Source organism: Eublepharis macularius, chromosome 1 (genome assembly GCF_028583425.1).
Source record: "Eublepharis macularius isolate TG4126 chromosome 1, MPM_Emac_v1.0, whole genome shotgun sequence".
Classification (NCBI taxonomy): Eukaryota; Metazoa; Chordata; class Lepidosauria; order Squamata; family Eublepharidae; genus Eublepharis; species Eublepharis macularius.
Genome location: NC_072790.1, coordinates 102,257,624 through 102,278,536, shown reverse-complemented (window position 1 = coordinate 102,278,536; position 20,913 = coordinate 102,257,624). Strand labels below are relative to the sequence as shown.

The window sequence follows — 20,913 nt, the reverse complement described above, 5'->3', positions numbered from 1 at the left end:
AGGAGCCTCATTATTCTCTCCCACCCCTCAAGTTTATGCAAGCAGAAATGGACCCATGGGAGTAGGCTGTTAGTCTTACTGTCACAGTCTCCTGATTATGTATCCTGGTTCTGCCCCATGTCTCCTGGTTCCTCTTGCCTCCTCATGAGCCAATTTGCTCCTCCCCCCTCTTTTAAATGTGATTGGTAGGACACACATTGAACATGAGTTGCATATAACTTACCATCTAATCAGACCCTCATAGTCAATAGAATTATCTCAGCCTGCCCCTCTACCCCCCAATTTCAATCGTTAGTTCCATCCGTTCCATCTTATATTATTTTATTTTATTTTATTAGATTTATATCCCTCCCTCCCTGCAAATGGGCTCAGGGCAGCTAGCATCAACAAAACATCTATAAATACAGGCTTAAAAACAGATAAACTATAAAAGTTACCACCAATCACAGCAGTTCAATTCCAGGCATTGTTAAAATACCTAAGCCGCTATAAAAGATATAAACTCAAATTCTACAGGGTCAGCTGCGGAATGGCACCCAGGGTAGGATGAAAAATGTGGCATGGCAGTCAGGAAGAAAGTCCTCAACCAAAGGCCCAGCGGAACATCGCTGTCTTACAGACCCTGCAGAACTGCAACAAATCCTACAGGGACCAAATCTGCAATGGGAGTGCATTCCACCAAGCTGGAATCAGAGCTGAAAAGGCCCTATCCCTGGTCAAGGACAAGTGAATGTCCCTTGGGCTAGAGACCACCAATAGTTGCTTATCTGCAGAGCGCAAGGCCCTGTGGGAGACATAATGGGAGAGACATCCCTTAGGTATGTCGGCCCCAGTCCATTAAGGGCTTTGAATACCAGAACCAATACTTTGAACTGGATCTGAAACTCAACCAGGAGCCAGTGCAGCTGGCACAGCACTGGATGAATATGTGCCCTGAATGGAGTTTCTGTAAGGACCTGTGCCGCTGCATTCTGGACCAGCTGTCATTTCCAGATCAAGACCAAGGGAAGCTCAGCATAGAGCAAGTTGCAGTAGTCTAATCTGGAGGTAACCATTGCATGGATCACTGAAACCAGGTCCTGGCACATGCCCAGGCTTTTCATTGTCAATGAAGACCGGAACTGCATCTCTGTCAAGGTTTGAGAGCCAGAGCCCCAAACCTGGCATCTCACAATCTAGATACAGGATCTCCATCTTCAGGGGATTCAGTTTCAGGCGGCTCTGTTTCAACCATACCACCACAGCATTTAGACCTTTGGCCCAGGCATCCAATGCAGAGTCTGGCTGGCCATCCATCAACAGATAGAACTGGGTGTCATCTGCATATTGGTGGCAACCCAACCTAAAGCTATGAATCACCTGGGCAAGGGGGCACATGTGGATGTTAAATAGCATTGGGGAAGGAATCACCCCATGGGGGCACCACACACCAAAGTGTGGCACATGGACATCTGTTCCTCTAGCGCCACATTCTGTCCCCAGCTGTGGTGGAAGGAGTTCGGCTGTTGCAGGACTGTCCCACTTATCCCCACAGCAGTGAGGCGGTTCCCCTAGCACCTCCCATCTGCTTCCTTTTTGTCCTTTTCAGTTTGGTGTGTCTCTTTCTTAGCCATTACAGGATTGTCCCATGTATCTTCACAGTAGTGAGGTGGTTTTCCTAGCACCTCCCATCTGTTTTCTTCTTGTCCTTCTTAGCTTGGCGAGTCTCTTTCTTAGGGCACTCCCTGATGTCCTGTCTTCAGGGCAAGTCAGGGGCATCTATTTCATCCTTTTGGAGGAACTGGATGACCCTTCCTTCCTTCCTTCTCCTCAGATCCCACTCCTATTTCCCCACTTACCCCTAGTAATCTCAGACCCACTCTTTTAGAGATTGGGCCACTCCCATTGAGGCAGAGTTATCTATATCACTAGGTAGAGGTGAGAATGACAGGCAGCTGGCCTGGCCAGTGTCCCCCCCCCTTTGAATCTCAAGCCTTTTTGCACTGCATCTTAGTGTTGATCTTCCTTCTAAGATTGCCATCTCGTCCAGACTTGAAACTGGGGGACAGGTTTGGGGGGCATGCCAGGACAACTTACCTCACACGCTTTGGACCACTTCTTCATTGCTAGATTGGGAGCTGAGTCTTATCAAATCAGCCCTGTGTATAGCCCATCACTTCCAGTATGATGCTGCAGGAATCAACGGCCAGTTCCTGTGCCTCCCCTCCCCCCCACTGACCAGGTGAGAGGTGGCAGAGGGTGGAGGCTGGGAGCTGTGGATCCCCCACCCCCACTGGGGAAATGGGATCCCTATTACCTAGTCCTGCATGTATACTGGCCTAACCCTGCCAAGGGCACATGAAAGGGGCACAACTAGGGCCCAATATGGGACTGTGTCAAAGCCTGGATCTAACTTGTCCTTTATACAGAAACATGCAGCAATGTTTTCTGTGTTAAGTGTGGAATTATCCTAAGTGGGTGCAGAATACATGAGTGTTTGGAGGGAGTAAATCTAGTAATGGGAACATTCCTACTGTCTGTAGCCAGCCCATCATCTTTATATTATCAAAATCTTATACTTAGATTCCACATTTAATACATGTGAATCTTGTTCCAAAGGATATGATTTTTTGCATGCCATTCTTTGTTTTAACTCAATTTATTTGCCTTGTTTTCATATTACCATGTATTACATTTGTTATGATCTCAGTTCACATTTAATGCTTCATCTTGCATTGCACAGTTAAAATTGTCACACTGGCCAGTGAGAGGACAGGGATGCTGATTTTTGTAATACCTTGATTTCAAGAAATGTTTACATTGCCCTAAACTTAAAAATTGACTTTTTTTTACACAATTTACACAATTTTTTTACACAATTTACACAATTACACAAATTACTTTTTTTTTACACAAAATTAATTTCATGCTGATCATTTTGTTTTTTACTGATATGGGCTTTGACACATATTGCTTCAAGGCTGAGTATAGAAGAACATATTCTGGATGAAAAATGTAAGATAGGTATAAAGACATATATTTCATTCCTAATGAATGAGTTTTTAAGAAAAGCTTAGGCCTGTCAGAAAGGCATGCTCCTTCCTTCCTACTCAGGATGCTTGTGTTGATTTGGTGATGAAAGAAAAAACATGCCGCTCATATTCAGAAGCACTTTTTCATCTGGTTATTTTCAATATTTCATGCCTTATTCTTGGCTTTCAGTATAGGCCTTGGGCTAGATTCTTACACAGATTAAGCCCTTGGTTGCATAGGTTTAGGTCAAGTACATATCTGTTTCGCATCATCCACATTGGCCAGTAATATTAACCCATAATTCCTGCCAGCACAATGGACATCATTGTGCAGGTTATGCTACTTGCCTGGCAAGAACCACTCTTTAAGATTGCCAGGGTGCCTCCTTCACACATTTTCTTTGCTGCCTTGATGATGCTGAACAGTAAAAAGTGCCATCTAGTGCAATTATACCCTTCTAAGTCCATTGAAGTCAGTGGGTTTAGAACTCTGCTTAGTATGGCTCCATGGCCAGGCCTGTAGAGCTCCTAGAATTACAACTCATCTCCAGAAGACAAAGATAAGTTCCCCTGGAGAAAATGGCTGCTTTGGATGGTGAACTCTATGGCAATATGCCCTGCTGAGATCCCTCTCCTCCCCAAAGCCTGTCCTCCACATAGGATTGCCAGGTCCCCTTAACCTTCTAGTGGGAGTAGAAGAGCCTGGCACTTACCTGGGTGATCTTCCAGAAGTGATATTGTTGTGCCCATGGAAAGTGCACCTGCTGTGGCTGGCTTGAGAGGTTTCTTGCCTCCTGGGCCTGCCCCCACTGGGACCTTTCCCCCACTGGTCAGGTGAGTGGTAGTGGGGGACAGAGGCTGGAAATGAGGGATCCTCCACCCCCAACTGGGGTACTGGCAGCCCTACATCCACAGGCTCCACCCTCAGCTCTCCAGGAATTTTTGAATTCAGAGTTGGCAACCCTACCTGAGTATCTGGAGCTGGAAAGTCTGTTTTCTGTTTGTTTGCCTTAGATGAAATTAGAACTGTTCACTCTGGATTTTTTTTTAAGAAAAACACATTCAGAACCTGGAGTAAATATAATTAAAGTTGGCAAGATTTAGACTAAAATGAGATTATGACATAAATGTAAACTGGAGGTGGAAAAAATTGTGCTGACTTGCAGACTGCTGCAAGACAGTACAGATTATCAAAGAAAATGAGGGAATGGCAGGATAATTTCATTAGTATGGTTGTAGTGTCAAATGCTAGGAAATATTGTTAGCTCACTTTGTATGCTGCAGTTTAAGAAGGAATTTTTAAAGATGTTGATAGAGAACAGTACTGTACGGTGGAAATATTTTACAATGATCTGTATGTGTACAGTTCTCTTCATTTCTTCCGTTCCCCTGCTTGTGAGAGAAGCAGGCTTCAGTGAGCAGCCTAAAGAAGAGAAGTGTTAAAGTGAGAGGAAGGAAGTTCCTTCAAGAATTTTGTTCAAAGTCCACTGATGCTATCAGTTGTTTGAGAAACATTGTGGCCAAACTTCTATAATAATATTATTTTCTTTAGACTGACTGAATCAGAGTGCAAGGAGACAAGTTATGTTTTCATGGAACTACTTTTAATAAAGTTACATTTTTAAAAAGCAGTGTTTGGATCTTCAAGTGGCATAAACTTGACCATGTTTCCTTTTGACTGAATGTCAAAACTCATAATATAATATAATATAGATCAAAACCAGTTACATAGTCAATTTGCACAAACTAATGGAAAATATAAAAAAGTAGATCATAGGCTTTGGTATGTATTATTTCATATTTTCCTGTCTCTAACATCTATTTTCATATACCACATTCAAAATTTTCTGCATTAAATGTTTATCTTACAGTATTATGGCTGGTGGTTCATATAACTATTTATATTGCTCTGTGTAAAGCATTTATTAGGTGCTTTTGGGAAGATTCTGATACTGTGATAATGTTAGGAAGCTGAGTAGACAGATTAATGTTTCCATGAACAAAGCATTTGGGTTAATCATGATGCATTAAGTAATTATTTTAGAAGACTAACTTGTACTTGGGAAATTATTTATACTGTAGAACTCTGCCTCACTTTAAAGGAGAAAGTCGTAATTTAAAGGAGAATATGTTCTCTGACTTTTTAATACTAAAGTTCTGGGCTGCAACCTGTTTTGGTTCTTAAGCACCTGAACCTTCTGAGGTACATTGCATTAGCTGAAGCAATGAGTGTCAGACACATCAATATTTCAGAATACGTATATGATCTGTTGATTCTTTTGTCAGCAGTTGTCTGTATGAAATTGCTCATGGGCATGAGGTCTTTCCCATTGAACAGAGGGTGATCACTTGTTGGGGAGTAGGGATTCCAGGTCCCTCGGTGGGGGCGAGAGATCCCTGCTCCTACCCTCCACCCCCCCCCACTCACCTGGCCAGCAGAGGGGAAAAGGGAATAGGCCTCCCAGGTGTGCTCACAGGGCTGCGTCATGATGTAATTCCTGGAAGCTATGTCATCATGCTACCCTGAGAATGCTCCCACACTTTGCAGCAGGCCATTTTGGGCCCCGAACTTCCTAGAAGTAACATCATCACAAAGGCATGGGACCGTGCAGGAGAAGCACTCTCAGGGCAATGCAAAGGTGAGTGCCAAGACCACCCCTCCACTGGAAGGGTAAGAGGACCTGGCAACAATACTGGGGAGAGAGAACTGAAGTCATAGTCAGAAACTCCTGGGTGTTGGATGCAGAAATTCAGTAAATACATGGAGTCCCCTTTTGTATCCTAGTATCAAGAAATGCATACTTCTTGCTGTAACTGGATCAAGGCATAGGAGTGCAAATCTTCTTCTGTTGAGCTGGAGCCAGATTAAATTTTCCAACTGCAGAATGAAACTTTCCTGCCTCCCGCGGTGGCCTGCTGATCTCTCCAAAATATTGCTTCTCTGAGATAGGGGGCCCTGAGGAATTATTTGAGTGGGGTCTGCAGAAGGAAGGGAGTGGAATGGCCAATTTAGTCTGGTTTCAATACATTATCTTTAGGGTTTTTTTAAAAAAACTATGTAATAAGGTTATGAATGAATTGCTTAGAAGGCAATTACACATTTTTTAAAAACAGTAACAGAGAAGTGGCCTTGTCCTGCATTATTGTTTCAAATTTATATAACACATTTAAATACTATTGCTTTTTCAGAACAATAACTCTTTTCCTTTTCTTCTGCAGCCTTAAGAAGTGGGATCGCATTTGAGAAGGCATGGCTTGTCATCTGTTTTGCGTCTGAAGCTTTTTTATCGTATCAGTGATCTCTTCCATAAACTCTGAAGTATCTGAACATTGGAGACTTGCAGGCACAATTTCTTCTTTGAAAGCACGTTTAAAGTAGATGTACCAGATCTTCTGGATGAGCAAAAGGATAAAAAGGTTGGTGGAGTATTTGAAAGATTTAGCAATGTTTGTTTCTGTATATAAATTACTAGTGTGTGTATGGGAGGGTGTTTATTGTCATTTATGTTTACCGTACATTAGTACTATATAACATTATCTGAGCCTTGGGAGAGAAAAATCAGCAGGAATGATATGGGACAACTTTGCTGCTGGAAAAAAGCATCCAGTGATTTCAACAGATTTTTCTTTTCTGTCTCCAGAAACGAATGTGACCTGATTGCAAAATATGGAATGCTATGCCCCCTAAAGAAAAATAGCTGTGCTTGTAATAAATTCATAATAAAAATATAAACGAACGGTACAGCATGGGATAAAAAAACTGTGTTCATGAGGAGACTGATTAGTGATTTATATTTATGCTAGTCCAGTGGAAGAAGTGGATCTGAAACTAGTTTAATGAGGCCACCAGGTAAACTCGGGCAGAGGAGAGTAACAGAAGGTCTGGCATGTGTTCTCCCTCTAGTCCACTTATCTCAATTAAAAACCTTTGGACTTTGGGGTTTTCTCTGGCCTAGGACTGATCAGAGATAAGTGTTGTCCTCAGTTCCTTTCATCCATGGGGATTCTCAGATCTTACCTCATACTGCTCATATTTATCAACCCAAATGAGTATGTTTGTTTTACTTCATGAGTGAGAGTGTGTCTCATTATACTAGGTTAGTGAGTATTACTGCCCTTTTGGTAACCATTTGCTGCATTTATGAACACACGCTATAATATCAATATTATATTGACTTCTTTGGTTTTAACTTGAATGTATGATTTATGTATGTTTGTTGCATGCAACTCAATGTTGTGTTGGAATGTTGTAAGTATTGACATATATATGTTTACATTTTTCAGAGAAAACTTTTAAAAAATATAATCAGAAAAGTTTCTGAATAATTTAAAAATGAATTTTGTGTGTGTCTCTTACTTGTTTTTAAGTTGCATACTTCAGATATTTATTTTTAGTTTCTTACACAGAATGATGCTGTGATTAGGCCTGGACTGAGAAAATGTGGATTCAAATCCCTGTTCAGTCATGAAGCACACCGGGTGATCTTGAACTAATCATTGGGTTGTATATCACAACTTTCTCCTTGAAATCCTAGCTGCTGTGGAAGGGGGATGCCGAGAATGTCATACTCTGCGGGCAGAAATCCTTAGGCCTGTAGAAACATTACAGTGGATCCAAACCATTATCTTTTAGCCTAACAGATGATCTGATCATGAATCAGTATCTAGTTAGATCTTGAAGCTCCTGTTATCTCATCTAACAGCCACAAGCAACCTGTTGCATAGACCCTAGCCTGTGGATCTAACAAAGGATTCTGTTTTACCTCTAGAATTTTCTCAGAATTCCCTTTCTCCACTTTTTCACCTTTATGTGGATCTTAGCAGATGTTGGTCCCAGCACAGAACAAGGGTCTGCTATAGCAACCTCATTAACTATTTAAAATATTGAAAAATATCCACCCATTTGGCTCAGGACAAAGTATAAATAAAACTAGATCCAAAGTGGATGGCTATCTAGATGTCCTGTAGAATAACTATCATCTAATTTGAATTTCTGAAGGGAAATGGATGAGGGGTATGATTAACAAGATCTTTTAATTTATCTGCCTTGTCTATTATAATGTTATGGAGTCTGGTGATTAATAAAGACAGAGCTAAAACTTAGCAGTGTTATGATATTGTAATATCCCCTCTTGATTGACAACACACACATTCTCAGCAGAATTATGGCTTGGTAATCAATCTCTAAGCCTTTTAGTAGGTTATGACTACTGTATACATGCTGTACATGCTTTTTCTGGATATAAGCTTTAAGTAGGAGGCAGAAAACATGTAGTCCTTCATCAGAAGAGACATATATCCCAGTGACACTAATTAGGTTTCAAAACTCAAGAAAAATTGCATAATAAATGTAACAGCAGCATCAAGAACAGTCTTTGCTGAAACTAGTAAGAGGAAGTAATTTCTTTCAGTTGGAACCACTAATAAATAGGGAATGTTGAAATTTAATGAACAAAAAGTAGACTTTACAGACAGTTGTTAACTTCATGGCTGAAGGCTGAGCACCTTTTTGAATTAACCTCCTTTTTAACGTACGTGGTCCAAACATCCCCTTAATATCAATGTACCACACACATGCTTAATAAACATAAGCAGGGCAAAATATATGTTACCCAGGAAACCTTTGTTTGGTCTCCTGCTTTTTCATTTGGACTATGTAATGCATCCTCAGGAGGATGCACATTTGATTGCAGCAGCAGCATTAGAAGACCAGGTGCTTCACACTTTCCCCTCAGAGGCCATTTTGTCACTAAAATAACACCATACAGCTGCTTTTCCCTCTCTGGAGGAAAAAATAGAGAGACTTATCAGTCGTTTCCCCCTTGCATTTCTGGAAGTAGCTAGGATGGATTGGAAGAATGTTTTCAGGGTAACTGTTAACTACTTCCTTCCCATTGCTATGTTCTCTCCTCTGGATAGTATTTCTTTTTCTTTTTTTAAGTAGAGAGAAAAAATACAGGTCAACCTTGTAATGTGGTGTTTAACCCCAAAATACAGAACGATGCAACAGACGGTTGAAAAGAGTTTGTTGAAACAGGACTACACCTCATTTGGCAAAACCTCCTTTAGCCTATAACTATCTCTCACTCCGTAGTAACATTGAACTTCATTTGGCAATCCCACGTTACAAAATACCTTTGTTTCATTTGATACTACTTATTTCTATATGTATACATTTTCTTTGGATTTCTGTTACTGCTTTGTTGCACCTCCTTGGGTTACTTGTTGCCTGTAAATGGGGATATCTTTTAACAGAATAGTAGTAAAGGTCTTGGGACAGCTTGACTCAGCTGGTGCAGTGGCTCAGAAAGTTTAGGTTCTTGGGGACCAAAGCAGCTTGCAGCTCAGACCTTCAGGAATAGACAGAGAATGTCTGAGGGCTGGAAATAAGTCTGGGGAGACAGGACATTTTAATACAGATCATGCTGATTTCCCATAAAATGGCAGATGGAGGGGATACTTAATAATTTTCTCTATTTTTTACCAGAAGCATTCTCTGAAAAACAGATGTAGTTTGGATGGAGGAGGGATTCAGATCCCCTTTTCCATCTATGCTTGCTATGTTTTAAATTAGTTTCACCCTGTCTCCCATTTTATAGGAAATAGGCCTGATTCTGACACATGTGTGCCACCATTATTGTCACTTTAAAAATGGCTCATGAGAATAGGAATTTCAAATAAATGTTACAGGTCTTCTTCTGTGCTCTGGGAGAAGTAAGAGAGAAAGCTAGGGTCACTGAGCAAGAGATAGACTGACTAAAGTAAGTGGCAGAAAATAAGCAACAGCTTGAAAAACTGTGAAATTGGGGGTGCTGGATACCCAAAGAAGGGTTAAGGAGAAATTAAGACACTAGGCACAGTGGGCAGGCAGTAGGCAAGGAGGGTTTGGAGGGCTTGGTGCTGTGGTCTATGGTAATGTAGGTCTAGAGCTGCCCTGACAGGACAATGTTGTAAACTTGGTGCTTCTACTGTCACCACTATATTATGGCCTGGCAACTACAGGGGGAAGTGATGATGGAGATGAATGTGGGTGTATAAAGTGCCATCAAGTTGCTGCTGAACTTGAGATTTTCAAGATGAATGACGCACAGAGGTGGTTTGTCATTGCCTCCCTCTGCATAGTGACCCTAGATGTCCTTTCACGTTCTCTCATCCAAGTACTAATTAGGACCAACACTGTTTAGCTTCTGAGATCTAACGAGATCAGGCTAGCCTTGACCAATCAGGTCAGGGAGATGGAGATGAATATCATGCATTAATTTTAACCAACCAGACCAATCTTCTGCAGAAGGTGTTTAGTTAACTGTTTTGCTCCCATAGCTGTCTTTGGCCATGAACTTCTTATCTTTTAAAGAGTCACAGAATTCTTCACTATAAATAATCCCTCCCCCCATTTTAAGTACAATATTTGATTTGTCCTTTTTAAAAAATGCTGATTTGCTTATTGCCTCAAGAGTAACCCAAATGCTTTGGTCGCAAAAACATTAATATACGTGCTCAGATTTCTACAATTATCACAGTATCAGAGTTTCCCAAGACCCTAGCAAATGCTTGTCATAGAGGAGCTTAGTTGTATGAGCCACCAACCGTAATACTACAAGTTACCTATTTAATACAGAACCCTTTCAATTAGATCTATGAAAACAGATATTAAAGCCAAACAAATATGAAAAAACAGCCACCATAATCTATACAATGAAGTAATTTGTATAAATAGCAATATTTTGTTCACTTAAACATGGATTTATAATAGTTTTATTTCTGATTACCATAATGCATCCTATTTACTACATAGCTTGTAGGGCTGGATTACTTCTTCCTGAAAAAAATATTAATTATGTATTACATAAGTGGTTTTAGATTGAATGCTTTTGAAATGCAGTCTAAAGGACACATAATTGTAATGATTATATTATTAACGCAAAGTCATGCACCAAAGTGAACCTATACTCTTTGAAGAGCATTTTTTAAGAATATCAGGGTTTTCTTAATGTCATTATGCCCATTTTAACCATTGCTTTCTAAAATTTTACTTTTAAGTGCGTGGGTGGAGAGAATGCTGCAGAGCTGTCTTCGGGTTGGTGGAAATTAGGCAGGTTGAAAGCTTCAGAACTCACCACATTGTTTTTAACACCATGACCAATATCACCTCAGGGCCAAACTATATATATATATAAAATTATGTCTCGTTTGGCCTTTAGCCTTCTCTGGTTCTGCTGGCTGATAAATGTTTGGTATGTTCATGATTCGGAATAATCCACCATTGTTCATTCAGAATAATCCACCATTGTTATTCGTTGGTATGAGATTAACTTCTGATAACACACCCACTCTCCTAAAATCATAGCAACCCATACAAATGCATTTTTCAAGGGACTGAATAAATACGCAACAATTGACATAATTTACAGATTGGGAAAAGCTCTAAATGCTAAAATTATTATCAAAATGAGAGGTATCGGTCAACTAATATTCAGAAAAATATTCTGAATATGGAAGGTAGGAATATGGAAGAGGCTTCAGTAGTGTTGGTGGCAGAGGTGTGGCTGTTGTGCTGGAGTGGAATTTTTAAATGGATTTTCTTGGTCTATTCTATGTTTGTTTTTCTCCATAATGTCCCTTATTTATAAAAACAACTTTAAGAATTGCATGCTGAGACTGTTAAGAGGCATGACCTCTTTGTCAGAGTTGGTTCATCACTTACTGCAACATAAAATAAAGATTGCTTCTAAAATTACTTATCCACTTCAAGCATAGGTTCCGAAGTCCAAGAAGTTTGTAGGTTTTCAAAGTTACTTTGCTTAAATAGCAATGTAGAAAATTTAGCACAGTTAAAAATGAGCACATACACACATAGGTAACTTAAAACAGCAGGATGTAATTTCATGCTATTTTCAGTCAAGGGATTTCTGCTGAGCAAAATGCTCATTCAATTTAGAAATTCAGATTATAATAATTTTCCTATCTTCCTCACAGCAGGATCCTGCCATCATCATGCAGATTTATATGTTATAATGTGATATATCTAGCAAACTTCAGCTTCAGGTAACACATGCTTTCAACATATAACTCTTTAACTCATCCATAATGCAATGCTTCTTAGCTTTACCAGGTAAAATGTGATATAGTTAAATTGTTCCATCTAATGTGATACTTATTTTTAATACATGCAAAGTAGTTTGTGATGACATTACTTGCAAAGTGAAGCACTTAATTGAAATGATTAGTTTTTCTGTCAAAATTGCCACATGGGGTCAGTGGTTTAAAGATCTGTGCAAGGATGCACAACGTAAGAAATAAAGAGTTGCAGATGGAAATAATTTGACATTTTAGGAAGAAAATCGTGATGTTAGATTTCTGTAACTGAAATTCCTGATCTATTATTTGGCCCTTAAAGCAGCCACATGAGGGGCCAATCTAAGTTGAGTCCATGGATTAATTCTTCCCCTTCCCTGCACAATTTCCAAACTGGAATTTTTGTGTTAAATAAGGTGGTGTTTTCCATATTGAGACTTCATGTAGTCCAGGAAGCCATTTTTATAGGGTAAAAGAATTAAACTCATTTGATCCAGCACAATGGTCCCGACCCATAGTGCCTTTCCCATGGCTGCCTTTTAGGGAAATATCAGGAGTTCCAATTATGGAATTCTAATATATAATTTGGCACTTGAGCTTGGAGGGAACATGCTTCCATCTGCATCATTCCCCACCCAAGAAACATACAGTAAATGTCCTGATTCCACCGCCACTCCCATCATAAATAGCACTGATAAGTTTGGAGAACTGGCAAGTAATTACATTCTGTCTTTTACTAACAGTGCAATCTTAAGAAGAATTTGATAACTTACAGTGCAATCCTAAGAAGAGTTACTCCAGTCTAAGTTCATTGATTTCAATGGGCTTAGACTAGAGTAATTCTTCTTAGGATTGCACTGTAAATTAACAAATAAATCCTTGACCAGGGAAAACCTTTTCTCTAAGTAAATGATAAATATATTGAATAAATGGGTCCAGAACCAGAAGACATTGTGTCATGCTCAAAGTGCTGTCATATAGCACTTCAAATATATTTTAACACTTCAGACACATTGTAAATATCTTACTTCTTTTTAAAAGAAATTTAATTTCAAATTTCAAATGTCTTTTAAATTAGTAATATCTTAGAATTAAACATTGAAATAGTTCACTCAGTGATTTTTTTTAAAAAAATAGAATGGTTTGTGTTAGTTCCTCATAGTCTAATTCCAGCAGATATGTTTTATGAATTTTTCACAAAATGCTTATGAATAAGAAAGCAATAATGTCTTTTGCGCAAAGTTGTTATTTCTGTGCTGAATTGATTGTACATAATTCAGCAATATTTAATTATTGATAGCTTAATTCGTTTGGTTGATTTATGTGCTTCCTTTCCAGAAATAATAACCATTAAAGGCAGTTTACAAATAAAATAGTATAAAATATTATGAAATCACCATTTAAAAAGTATAAATATAAAATGTAATAGACAAATAAAACTAGGGATGCCATTCCCGCGCTGGGGACAGGAGATCCTCCACCCCCACCCTTCACCCCCTGCTTCTACTCACCTGGCCGGCGGGGTAGGAAAGGTGGGAACGCTGCCATGGGTGCACTCCTGGGGGGGCATAACGATGTTATCTCCAGGAGTGATGTCATCATGGCACCCCTGAGAGTACTCCTGCACTTCTCAGCGGGGTGATTTTGGCTCCAAACTGGCCAAATTGGGCCTATTTGAGCCCCAAATTGGCCCGCTGAGAAGTGCATGCACTCCCTTCTCTGCGCTATGTCATCACTTCCCACAGGTGACATCATCACATAGGTGTGGGAGTGCACACATGCTATGTGTGTGCACAAGAAACATCAAGGAACACCAAAATAGTGAGCCCCATGTTCACACCCTCCTGACAGTAGGGTAAAGGGACCTGTCATCCCTAATTAAAACTGGTAAAATATTAAGAACCAACAATGGATAAAAAGTACAGTGAAACTCATGCATAACATTTCCATTTTTTCCCAAATGTCTTCCAAAAGAAAAAGGATTTCAAATGTCTCAGGAAGGCCTGCAATGAGGGGCCTAAGTGAATATCATGGGGAGCTCTAAAGTTTGTGATTGGTAGATGAGAATGCCTTTGTGTGAATTTCTGCTGTGTGTGTCTGTAGGGTTGCCAGCTCTGAGAGATTGGGGGGGGGGATCCTGGGGAGGGCAGGGTTTGGAGGGCATGGTTTGGACAGCAACATCAACAAAATATAATGCCATAGAGTCCACATCCCAAAGTAGGCATTTTCTCCATGGTAATTGATTTCTGTTGCCTTGGAGATCAGTTCTAATTCCAGGGGATCTCCAACTGCCACCTGGAGGTTGGCAAACCATTGTGTCTGTGACCATGTGGGTTCCTACAGCAGAATCCTCTTACTGAAATAAATCCTCTCTCTATGTATAAACAACCATTGTCATTTCTTAAGAGGGTGTGTGATCTATTGTAAAATGGTATAGACACACTTTATAATCAATGATAAATTAAGAATATGAATGTTTTCTCCTTTGATACTATCTGTAACATTTTTCTCCTACAAAAATTAAACACATGTAGAAAAGTAAAGGAAATAGTACTGATATGTATGGATGAGGAGGACAATTCATACCCTGCATGCAAATGGGAGAGGCATCTATGCTGATGTCCTCAACCTTTTGCACCCTTTCCCCATATTTCTGTTTTCCATGCAATCTTTCAGTTATGAAAGCTTTCATCCAGTTTTGCATTCTACTGGGATACATTGTACCATTATAGTGAATGGGAGGCCCGTTCTATAGAGAGACCAAATCTTTCTATGTAGAACTCTTCCTGTATATTTGTCAAAGAAAATGAGAAGTCTTTGTTCTAGAGATAGTAAGAAGATAAAGTTATGTGCCATCAGAAATTTACTAATCATTATGTAATCTAAACAACCCTATTCATAAATATATTTTCAGATGGGTAGCTATGTTGGTCTGCAGTAGAAGAGCAAGATTTGAGTCCAGTAGTGCCTGAAAGACCAACAAGATGTCAGGTTATAAGCTTTTGAACGTCAAGTTCCATTTGTCAGACAGGGAGCTTGACTCTCGAAAGTTTATACCTTGGAAACCTTGTTGATCTTTCAGGTGCTTGTTATTCATAAATATAGTAATTTGAATATTCAGGTGTGGTTTTAAATATTTTAAGGGGACTGGTATTCTGGCTACTACTCACTGGTTTTTGTTTTTCCTGGGCAACAGGAATGAGAGTAATGGGAGGCAGTGATTCAGCAGATATGTGCCTAAGAGCAAGATCATTAAACCACAAGAGTTAGTTGATTTTCCTGCCAGACAGCTCATTCTGATTACTGTTTCTGGAAAGCATTTCCACTTCCTTCTAATCCTTCCATTCTCACAGTGGAAGATCTTTCTGACTCTATATGCTATTTCAGTTTCTGAGGCTGCTTCTACCACCAGTTAGATAAGGTCAAAGACTTTATTTACACATAATGGAAGGCAGGTCAGAAATAAGATACTAATGACAATTTGACCTTAAATATGTCTTCCTGCCCCCGTTTATAAGAAGCCAGCCCCCAAATGAGGAAAGAACAAAGGCTTTGCTTGCACACAATCTCACTCTGCAAATGAGAATTTTAATTGCTTGTAGACTAGGAGTGCTTTATACTATCAACTGAAATTTGGAGGGTAAGCATTCTTTTAGTGAAGGGTCCTTGAGAATTTCTTTCAGTTGGCTAGAAGAGACTTTATACCCGAAGATCTATTTTCCTTTGAAACGGGGGAAACAACTATGGGATGCAAGCTGTCTTAGCTTGTTTAATTTCAGTATTAAATAAGCCAACTGAAGTTTTTAAATGACATAAAAATGAGATTTGAATCTGACCAGTTTTTGCACACCTTTATATAGATATTATAGTGTTACCCTTTTATATTTGCCACGATGCAGATGAAGAGATTCATGCATGGAAGCAGTCTTTCATACACATATAATTTTCTGGTTGTAACCACAGGTTAAATAAGATATATTTTAGAGTGTAAATCTGGATAGGGTTGCCAGACGGCTTCCCCAGATAAATAGGAAAAGGGCCCTGGCTCTTAATTTTTTAATCCCTTTGCATGCATGCTTTGTGCATGCTCAGTTCCAGCCCCAGCATGATGATATCACTTCTGGAAGTGACATCATCGCTAGTTCCAGAGGAGTTAGCCATGTTAGTCTATAGTAGCAAAATAGTGAAAAGTCCAGTAGCACCTTAAAGACTATCCAACTTTATTGTAGCATAAGCTTTTGAGAATCACAGTTCTCTTTGTCAGATGAATGGAGGGTATGAAGAAACTGACCAGATATATATAGGTGGTGAGGGGAGGGGGGAGTAGATGCAAATCAGTTGCAAAAGTCATGAAAGAGGGGGAGTGTATAATCCAGGCTGGGTGTGATCCCTCCCCTCCATGGGGTTCTTTTTTGTCTTCTGAAACGTAAGATGGTATTTGCTGGTCCCATAACAAATATTAGTGATGGTGTTAAGGTTGCCAGGTCTCCTCTTTCTCCAAGCAGGAGACCTAGCACTTACCTTTTTTGCCTACATGCTTTCCACGTGCACGCTCTGGGATATGCAGGCCATGTGACACCCAGGGAGGGCTCCTGCACTCAACATCGGGTTGAATTGGGCCTCAATTGGGCAGGAATTGGGCCCACAGTGGCCTGAATCAGGCTGAATTCAGCCTACTACAGTGAGCGGGAGCACACCATGCCACCAGGGAGCGTGCTCCTGGAGGTGCGTTGCCCTGCCTTTATTCCCTGTCAGGCAGGTAAATAGGGGTGGTGGAGGATGGGAGTAGGGGATCCCCTGCCCTTGGCAGGGGACTGGCAGCCCTAGATGTTATATAACTACCTCGTTGTCACAAATTCTTCTTTATTTACATTTTAATTTCACAGAGAGCAGCTAAACACTGACAGGCCACGCTAAATTTGAGGATGCATGAACTTCTGAAGTGGGGATTTAAAAAAAAAGAAAGAAATCGTGCAGCAATGTGTTAAGTTAATGCCAAACACTTCAGCAGAAAAGATGCTGCAGTTTTTTTAACTCACTTTGCTGCGTGTTTGATGCAATTTACTCTTGGGTCCAACAAATGCATTCAGCCTTATTTGTTAACCTAGCAGAACATTATTTATTAATGAGTTCTTCATGCTTTATTAAGCTTAATGTCAAAACACTTCTGTGGAACTGTAGGTATGTTCTGTCTCCCTTTTAAAAGCCTTTTGAAGAAAATTAAACATTGTTCAGTATAGCTGAGGATAAAACCCGATAGATATCAGCGCAGTTGCTCTTGATCCTTGCAGATGATGCTTCTGAATAGTTTTGAAAGAGGTACATCAGATAATATAAGCTCAAACGAAAGAATTATGCACTCTCAAATGTGCATAATTGGGAAGGTTTAGAAACTTAACAAAGCCACGCTGTTGCCAAAAACTGAGTGGTATATTCAGCAAGTAAAACCTGACAAGTTCAGTAGGGAAGCACAATGCCTGTCTGGCTTGTCTGGTTTCATTTATTCATTTCTTCCCTGCTCTTTTGTACAGTGGAGAGAAACTACTATTTGTGAGCATTAAATATATGGAGCATTGAAACACAAATAACTAAATGCAGTTTTCAAATCTCATTAGAACTCATATTGCTGAGGAAGCCAAATGCTGAAGTTCAATACACTTCGCCCTTCCTCTTTTGTAGTCTGCTGGAGCATCCTGCCTTGAACATTGATGTACAATTCAAATCAATTTCTTCTTCAGCCTGCCCAGCATTCTAGAGTATGTCCCAAATGTTGTGACCTTCTTTTGCTATTCTCCTGCTTATCACCCTTTGGTTTCCAAGGCATACTGTCTCCAGAAATTTGGTGTCACCTTCTGAAGAGTTTGTGTTTCCAGTGTCTGCACATGCTCAGTCATCAGAGGTAAGGTTTAGGAATGTCTTTTTTTTAATAAGTCAGATTCTTCTACATATACAGTGATTACCAATGGTTTGTAGAACCTGAGAATCCCCTACTAGAAACTGATGGCAAAGGGAGATAGCATTGCATATCATCTCCTTACTGATGACATTTTTCTCCAGATAACATGGTGAAATCTCTCATTGATTTCAAGTAGATGTTATGGGAAACTGAATGTATTACATGTCCTTTAAACTCCCTTCTCCAGGAAGATAATTGATTGCCCCATAATTGGAGCTGGCAGGACTGGTGCCAAGTACAGTCTCTTAATATTCACGTTGACCATTCTGTTCCACTTACTGTGTTTTAGAAGTCATTGATCTAGATCACAGAGGTTTCTGCCCCACAGCCTGAATCAACCCCATTGGCCCCATGTTGCCTGTAAACCTCCAGCAGCTTGCCTGCTAAGTGTAGGAGTTTTTACTTTCAGCCGTTTTCTCCTCCTTGCCGTTTACTTACCTCTCCTCTAAACATACTTTCCCCCTTGCTCTTTCTTCTACCTATCCTGGTTACCCTCTCGCCTACCCACAATTAGACATGGGCAGGAACGGGGAAAAAATTCTGAATACCCTGTTTGTTGTTCGTTGCCATCCACGAACAATGAACAGAACAGAACATGTCCCCTTAACGAACATGTTTGGTGTTCATGTTCATGGCCCTATAAAGATCCCTTTAAACTATCAGCTGGCAGGTATCATCTGCTGCCTGCCAGATGATAGTTTAAAGGGCCCTTTCCTGCCATTGCAAGGGGCAGGGCCCTTTAAACACCCCACAACCCCCACCCCCCACCCCCCTGCCCCACCCCAGCGCTGCTGGGCTGCTGCTGCCGGGTGCAAGAGGGACGGAGAGATTCTCTCCGTCTGTCTGACAGCAGACAGAGCCGGCACCATGGGCTGCTTCTGTCCACTGTCAGTGGGCAGAGCTGGTGCTGCCGTGGGGCCACTTCTGCCCACTGTCAGAGGGACGAGGAGAGACTCCCCTGGTCCCTCTGACAGCGGGCAGAGCCGGTGCCGCTGTGGGGCTGCTTCTACCTGCTGTCAGAGGGATGAGGAGAGACTCCCCTGGTCCCTCTGACAGTGGGCAGAGCTGGCACCACCACAGGACCGCTTCTGCCCGCTGTCAGAAAGACGAGGAGAGACTCCCCTGGTCCCTCTGACAGTGAGCAGAGCTGCCACCACAGCAGGGCTGCTTCTGCCAGCTGTCAGAGAGATGAGGAGAGACTCCCCTGGTCCCTCTGACAGCGGGCAGAGCCGGCTCCGGCACGGGGCCGCTTCTGCTCACTGTTAGAGGGACGAGGAGAGACTCCCCTAGTCCCTCTGACAGTGGGCAGAGCTGGTGCCGCTGCAGGATCACTTCTGCCCACTGTCAGAGAGACAAGGAGAATCTCCTCATCCCTCTGAGAGCAGGCAGAGCCAGTGCCGCCGCGGGGCCGCTTCTGCCTGCTGTCAGAGAGACAAGGAGAATCTCCTTGTCCCTCTGACAGCAGGCAGAGATGCCGCTGCCACGGGGCCACTTCTGCCCGCTGTCAGAGGGATGAGGAGAGACTCCTCTGGTCCCTCTGACAGTGAGCAGAGCCGGTGCCGCCGCAGGGCCACTACTGCCCGCTGTCAGACAGATGAGGAGAATCTCCTTGTCCCTCTGATAGAGGGCAGAGCCGGCGCCACAGGGCTTCTCCTTCCCAGTGCCAATGGGACAGAGAGCCGGCACCACCCCCTTTGCTGTCATTTTCTCTTCACAGTGGCAAAAACTGTACTGCCTGTTGGAAGCTACTTTGAGGGTTACAAAACTGACCTTCCCAATGTCCAATACCTACCAAATTTGCAGGGGACATAGTCCTCACTGTCCTCTGAAGACCCCTCAAGTTTCAGAGAGATTGCAGCCTGGAAAAGGTATGATCCATGCCCCCCCCCCGCACCTTGCTGTCTATTTCTCTTCTGAGTGGCAAAAACTGGACTGTCTGCTGGAAACTGAAAGGTTAAAGCCAGAAGGAAAGCCAGAAGGAGTTCAGACAGCGTTCAGTCCTTGCCGTTGCCAGGGGAATTGATTGAAGGCGCCTGAGTGTCTGGCTTCCCGAACAGTGGCAGAACGCAATGAACAAGGCTTGCAACGGCCACCTGTTGGTTTGGAATGGGGACTCACGAACGGCCCATTTGCGAACAGATGAACGGGCTATTCATGGTTTTTTCCCGTTCGTATTGCTGTTCGTGCCCATGTCTACCCACAATTCACCAAACCCATTGACTCCAACTCCCAATTTCCTCCCAACTCTTTCCAGCTCCTGCCCTCCTCATCTAGCCTCTGTTCTCCTTTCCTCCTTTTTGCTTCCCTGTAACTCTCCTTTTACCTCCTCTCCACTCTTGCCCCCCACAACTCATCTTTCTGTTGTCAGGTGCCATTTTACATTGCTATAGCATTAGCAACCTATGCCACTAAAAATTCACAGTGGGGTGCAGTGGCTCAGGCTGCTCCCATACACAGATATGAGGAGGTGCTTTGTGTGTGTGCATGGGGAAAGGGGAGGTGGGTGCAGAGTTCTGGGCCAAAACCTGCTGCATTTCTTTACCTAGTCAATGTGTGGCTGCTCCTTCAGTGTGCATCTCTAGACATGGAGTACTTGTAAGGGTTCTGACATGAGACATGTTAGTCACTCACAGCAAGGAGATTTGCTCCACTCGCTTTGGGTGTAATTCTAAGTGCCCACCTGGGGTCCTAAATGCTTTCTCTGTGCATTACCCACCACCAGGGTGGAACACTGTGTGCTCTAAATATTCAAGTCAGAGATCTCAGAGACAGAGTCCTATGCCTACCAGTCAATTATCAAGCTATAGGGCATCCTAGCTCAGACATATGTCATGGGGGGGGGGTTTATTGGGTGTAGAGGAAGTGGTGTTG

The 20,913-nt window shown here is 41.6% G+C and overlaps 1 protein-coding gene across 2 annotated transcripts in view; it reads left to right on the top strand.

Moving 5' to 3' along the window:
- Positions 1–20,913, top strand: part of HS3ST5 (heparan sulfate-glucosamine 3-sulfotransferase 5) — a 315,479-nt gene that overhangs the window by 134,045 nt on the left and 160,521 nt on the right. For both annotated transcript variants that reach the window (XM_054970504.1, XM_054969835.1), the window contains exon 2: positions 6,231–6,428. In XM_054970504.1, the coding sequence (XP_054826479.1) occupies positions 6,391–6,428 (38 nt within the window). In that variant the 5' untranslated portion in view covers positions 6,231–6,390. The remainder of the gene's footprint in view (positions 1–6,230; positions 6,429–20,913) is intronic.